The sequence below is a fragment of the Citrus sinensis genome, chromosome 8 (assembly GCF_022201045.2).
Source record: "Citrus sinensis cultivar Valencia sweet orange chromosome 8, DVS_A1.0, whole genome shotgun sequence".
Classification (NCBI taxonomy): domain Eukaryota; kingdom Viridiplantae; phylum Streptophyta; class Magnoliopsida; order Sapindales; family Rutaceae; genus Citrus; species Citrus sinensis.
The window spans coordinates 5,019,094-5,025,642 of NC_068563.1; the positions used below are offsets into that span (position 1 = coordinate 5,019,094).

Genomic DNA, 6,549 nt, shown 5'->3' on the forward strand with positions numbered 1-6,549 from the left:
CCAATTCATTTTTGGTAACTCAAGCAAGCATAAACAAGTGCACACAACTTATATTGAGCTTCAAATTCGAAAATCTTCATAGATTAAATCTTCATTGAGCTATCATTTGTAAATCCACTCTTAAAGAGAGTTTTTGTTGTAATTTTCATTTCTCATCAAATTGTGAGAGTACAAGTGTGAGAAACACTTGGAGTGAAGAGATTGGAGAGATAATCTCTTGTTGTAAAGGTTCATTGACACCTTGAAGTCAATTGTAAACGTTTGAAGCCTTGGAAAGGCTTGGATAGTGAAATCCTCAAGCCCGGTGTGCTTGGAGGTGTGGACGTAGGCGGGGATTGCCGAACCACGTAAAAATCCTTGAGTTTGCTTTCTCTTCCCTTGCTATTTAATTATTGTGCTTTGATTGAACTTATTGCTTTCAATTTTTATTAAGACATTAGATTGCTTGTTGTGTGGATTTGTTAGTATAATTTTTAAAATTCCAATTCACCCCCCCTCTTGGGTTGCACACTCATATTTCAAACTTCTCTACTACGACAAAGTAACATCCAGTACGTGTTCCATCACCATATTCAATAACAGTATATTGAATAACATGAGACGACACTGGCATATGCCCTGCCGCTACCGCTGTTTTGTCAATTAGTTGATTATTATTTGTCTTACAGTACGAACTGAACATCCAGTACGTGTTCCATAACCCTTTTCATGCCTATTCAATGTTTTTATTATAATATTCATTGTTTGTCTTATTTGAATTTTTTATTATAAATAATTCTATGGCTATGCAATTTTTATTATTATAATCTTTGTTATTTGTCTTACTTGCGTTTGTTTACATATAATTTTCGGTGGCTGGTTAGTTTTTAAAGTTTGTTGCATAATGAAAAAGACGAAAATGTTATCTTTCACGTGGTGTAGTTGTTTAATTTGTTTCGAATGCTTCCTCTGTTTTGTTTTTTCATTTAAAATCATTTACAAGCGGATGTTGCTAAAAATATTTTGATGTATTAATATCGCATTATTAGTTTCGTCCTGGAATTGATTCATGGAGGTTTTTTTTGGGTTGAATTTGTTTGAAAATTTTACAGGAACATGTTCACGTGAGCTCCCTTCAGAGTTCGCGTTATTACTTGTTCAGAGAAAGGGAAGGAGAAGGGTCTTCACTTGATCACATTTCAGGTACCATCAACTTTTGATTATCTTTTTGTATATGCAATTACTTCAACTTTGCTTCACTTGCAATATATGCCAGTAGTGATGCTCTGCTCCATGAAAGTTCTTTTGCATTCCCTTGCCTTGCTTTTGTAATTTCACTTCTCATAATAAGGAAAAAGAATTTCATGCATATGCAATTGCAATGTTTTTGTTTCTAAAAGATTTAATGCATATGCAAGTAAAAGAGGATTCTAGTTTATTGCCCAACTTTATTATTTGTTTATGCCGCCAGTTGATGTTCATCAAGCTTTACTGCCAGTGGCGTAGTATGAAGCCAATAGCGTAGTATGAATGTCTGTGATTTTCAATTTTTCCGCCTTTTATTATTATTTTTGTTCATTATAATTTTTAAAGCAGTGCTTGTATTAAAATATATTTACAAAGCTTTACGCACTGGATGCTATCTGTCGCTTATCTATAGATTTAATAAAGCCATTTGATCCTGAGTTTAAAGATATTCCTGAAGAAATCTTGAGAGATTCTAGATATATGCCACACTTTAAGGTAAATGATTATCAATTAAACTTTTACACGTTATAAAGTTGTAATTATTTTTTACATATATAATTTTATATTGTTGTTTTAGGATTGTATCGGTGCTATAGATGGCACACATGTTCATGTCTCCATACCTCCTGAGGATCAAATACCATACATTGGTCGGAAAGGCATACCAACTCAGAACATAATGGCTGCATGCAACTTTGATATGCAGTTTATATTTGCAATTGCAGGTTGGGAAGGAAGCGCTCATGATACAAGGATATTTTTATCAACTCTACGTAATCCTACTTTAAATTTTCCTAAACCACCTAGAGGTTTGTCATTTTTACATAATTTTTCTTTTTCTTTTTTATCAATTTTTTTCCAATAACTTTCTTAAGTTTAATTTTATATAATATTATTAAAATTATATTTTAAATGTTTAGGAAAATATTATTTAGTGGATGCGGGATACCCACAAATAAAAGGTTTTTTGGGGCCATATAAAGGTGAAAGATATCACCTTCCAGATTTTCGTAGAGGCAGCCAACCAACAGGTTATCAAGAGGTATTCAATCATTCACACTCTTCACTTAGAAGTGTAATAGAACGCACTTTTGGTGTATGGAAAAAACGATGGAAGATTTTGAGGGACATGCCTAGCTATCCATTCAATAAACAAGTAAAGATAATTATTGCAACCATGGCATTACATAACTATATAAGAAGACATGCACGACATGACAAACATTTTGAGAATGAAGAAAATGAACACAATGATTACACCGATGAAGAGACAAGGAGAGAGGTCAATGATGGACAAGAAGGACAAGAAGAAGAATATATCAACAATGGACCTGAAGCACGGGAAATGGAAGTTCTAAGAAATAATATTGCTGCAAGTTTAATGCGAATATGATATTGCATGACAATCTATTATTTGTTTTCGTTTTGAGTGTTTGTAGCTCATTACATTTTTTTATGTTTATTCTTGGAATATCTAGTTATACTTTACTTGATGTTATTTAATGAAAATTGTAGTTGATTTTTTAAATATCAATTGTTTTAAGATTTAAAAAAATCACTATAGCATAAATTTTATTTTTAGTTAAAATTATTATAATACACAATTATTTCAAAAAAATTGTTTGATTCCACGAGATATTATACGTGTATATTTTTATAGGTATAAGTAAATTTCATCTTACATTATGTACATTTTAGTCATTTATTTTTTTACAGTAGTTTAACAATAAGATTTACCAAACACCCATAACTGCTTTCAAAATTCACAGTACTTTTGAAAATAAAATTTACCAAACACTAAACTGATTCTCTTCACAGCTGATTATTTCTACAGCACAGCTAACAGCAATTATTTTAAAAGCTACAGCATTACCAAACTGGCCCTTAATCACAAGACAATTCATTTATTATCGGAAATCGCACTACATGATTTTACTCTAAAAAACTATTAGATTTAATTGGCCTTATATTAATTAATAAATGGTTAATTTCAGATTACCACCTCAGGAAATGACAATTGTTAAGAGGATAAACTTTTTTTTATTAACCGGCCCCTATTTTTTCCTTATTTTTTGAACAAACATGGGTCAGTTGAGCTTTATAATAATTTGGGAGTATTTTGAAGATTGCCATTTCAAGATCGGGTAATCTGAAATTCACCCATCAATAAATTATTCTGTTTGCATTCCGTTTGCACATAATATTTCAAATTCTTCATGATAATATTACTGTGTCACAACTTATATGCTAACAATTTATGTGTCTTGATAATCCAATCTTCGTTTATGATGTTTTGAGGATGAAGAATATAGCTCATGAATTAAAATTTTGGAAGTTTTATTTATTTTGATTTGTTTTGTTTGTAACAGTAGTAAATGAAAAGTATTATTTAATATTTCATGATTTTATCAGATCTTGTCATTTATCTAAATCAGTAAAAGCTCTGTTTGCATTTTGATTAATCTTTTTGTCTCACTTTGGGCGTCAGCCTTAAACATTGATTTTGAGATGCAAATCTATCCATCTTAAGTGGGAAGGAGTATCGGGATAGTGTTTATTCTGGGTCTATTTTAGTGGGACTACCTTAATTTTTCTAATATGAACTGGAACTTTTTGTGTGTTCTCTGCAATGGTTAATACCCATTTCTGGGGATGCTATCAAGTAATTTGGTCCATGGTTGTAGTTTCTTTTCTTTTGTTCCACATTCATCTTTCAGTTTCTTATAGAAGGGGGAAAAAAGAATCGAAACTGTGTTTTGTGTTTCCTGCAGAACATAAAGGTACTGAAGCTTTTAGAGCACTGGTCCCACCTGGTAAAGATCCTCCTCCTCCCTTGGGAGGCCATACGTTGCTAGGAGAGGCTGTAGATGATGCAGCAGGTCTGGGCAATTGACAATGTCAAGTATCTCCATGCTGATATTTTGCTGTTCTACAATGCTTACAAGTTCTTATCCTGTTCGGGTAATGAATGATGTTTTCAGATGAATGAGAATGTATTATTAATTTTTTTGACTATATATATAATTCCCAAACTTCTCTTTTTTGTGTTTTTTGAAATAATTAGAATGTGAAACATTACATGGTCTAACTAGCAGGTGAATGTTCCATTCGCCCATTATTAGCACTTGTTGAAAGGGTGTTGATGGTTCTGTACCTCGTTCCTTGTCTTCCTTAATGACCGCTATGCAACAACAATCTGTTTGTATAGAACTTCCAGTTTTACACCTGTATAGTTAGGATTTACTGGCTGCAATTGTAGAGGGTATGCACAGGTAAGCTATAGCATGTTTCCTTCATTGTGTATTTGTTTTCAGTCATTTCTCATTGTTGCTATGCAGAAACCTGTCCTTATTGCATAAATTGATCTAGATTTTTATATTCTGAGACTGTCTGAGAGCATTGTCCTCAATCAATTGTGCCTAAACCTAATCTTCATTCAACATTTAAGTGGTGGCGTTATATTTCAATTTTCCTAGTTGCATGTGCTCCTCTTGAATTCATGATTCACTTCTTGATTGCCATTGACTTAAACAGAGAACATTGTGCACATTGATTAGTCCTTTAATGATATATATAACAACCGATAATCTGACCTCTTTCAATACGGGTTATTGATCATTGATTAGTCTTTAATATTTTCTATTTTTTAATCTGCTGAAAGAGTTTGATTCACTGTGACTCAATTTCCTTGTTTTACTTTTGCAGTCAACTATTACCGCACGATGCTTTTATCCTTCGACTTGTCAAACAATATTTTAAGAAATGTGCACTGCCAGAGTTAAGAAGAAAGCTATACTCAATTACAAAACCATTGCTGTTATTCATGGGCACTGGTATGTGAGCATCTCTTTAAATATTTTTGCGGTGGTTTCCTCATAAGTCCATTGGAAAGTAAGGACAAAATAATAATTTAATTATGAATTGAACAAAACACTATTACTTTTCACACACAGCTAACTATGAAAGAGTGAATTTTTTGGAACTTAAATATTTGATTTAGAAGCTCTTTTATTCAAGGGGTTTGACAAATAGGCACTGATTAACTAAACAAATAGCTTGTTTTCAAGAGACTAATGGGAAAAAGATAATTTTTTCACACGTCAAACCAGGGGATCATCAACTAAAGTTGAATTTCCATGATTCTTCGGCACATTGAAAATTTTAAGTCAATTGGAAAATGGTGCGTTTATTCCTTTTACTTGATATGCTGAGCTCTATCCTGTAACTCACTGGCTTGTGGCTTGGTTTACTTGTTGGCATCTATTTCCTTATGCTGCATGTCAAAAATAGAGGTCTAGGCCTCTGTTGAAGTTGGTCTTGCATGTTTGTAGATGAGCTTTTTGGACATTTGAGTTTTGCAACTCTCAACTCGTGATATTTCATTCTTGCTCTTCAAATTTATTTAACTGCTTTCTCATTCCTTCGCTTACAATATGCTGTATGGTTCTGCATATCTGATTATTTTCATTCCTAAGCTTTGCTCTCATTCTAGCTGTTGAATATGAGCTTCCCAGTTATTCCTTATACCTAAAGGTATGTTTATCATGCAAATTAGAGCTGGCGATCTTACTATTTTCGTATTCTGATTAGGAATGGCACTGTTGTGGACAAAGCGTTTGCCGATTTGAATCTAGTTGTTGATGAGAATGGCTGCACAACTTCTAGCCCAACCTTGAAAGCTGCTTCTTTGGTACCCATGCAATCTTGTCAGAGGAAAAGGAAGCACGGTGCTACTACTGGTTCTTCTGAGGGGCAATGTGAAATAACTGGTTTGAGCATGAAAGAACCAAAAAACAATTTGGCGTCTCCAACATCTTTGAAGATTGCTGCGCTTGAGGCATTAGAAACTCTTCTTATTGTGGTATGTATATAGTAGGCAACTAGGCATGGTTATAGAGAATTTCTTGCCTTTATGTACTATTTTCCTTGAGAATTAAGCTCTCCTCTTCTTATCTCAAAACAATAATAATGATAAATAATAAAATTAAAAAAAAAAAAGTTCTCAGATTTAGTGAGTGCAGTATATTTCAAGGGTTCTCTATATGAGTGATCTTGTTGGATTCATGCATTATTCTCACTCAAAACTACAAGTTCTCTTTCTTTTAAGTTAATACGCAATTTGTTTTATCCATCATTAATACTGGTTTCAAGTATGTGTTCAGGCTGCCTTACATTATTTTAATAGAGTGATGATTATTGAATTGAGCCTAGCTGAAGCAAAGCTCAATAATAGAGTCATAGAAAAGCTGGGCTCATCAAATCTGTATGATATTGGAGCCTCAAACAACTTGGTTAAGTGCATTTTCAGGTTCTTCTGAACAT

General features: G+C 32.9%; 1 protein-coding gene across 7 annotated transcripts; it reads left to right on the forward strand.

Moving 5' to 3' along the window:
• The first annotated feature begins 3,226 nt into the window (after window positions 1-3,226).
• LOC102626657 (uncharacterized) lies at window positions 3,227-6,234 on the forward strand. 7 transcript variants are annotated; one of them, XM_052432555.1, is made up of 3 exons: window positions 3,227-3,371; window positions 3,999-5,060; window positions 5,818-6,234. In XM_052432555.1, exons 2-3 carry the CDS (start codon window positions 4,990-4,992, stop codon window positions 6,098-6,100), a joined length of 354 nt encoding a protein of 117 aa, XP_052288515.1. In that variant the 5' UTR covers window positions 3,227-3,371; window positions 3,999-4,989; the 3' UTR covers window positions 6,101-6,234. The 7 variants fall into 7 exon arrangements, 5 of the variants coding, with proteins under 5 accessions (XP_052288515.1, XP_052288516.1, XP_052288517.1 ...); XM_052432556.1 differs by having other exon boundaries at window positions 3,366-4,188; window positions 4,933-5,060; XR_008051218.1 differs by lacking the exon at window positions 3,227-3,371 and having other exon boundaries at window positions 3,378-4,499; window positions 4,933-5,060.
• The last annotated feature ends 315 nt before the right edge of the window (window positions 6,235-6,549 follow it).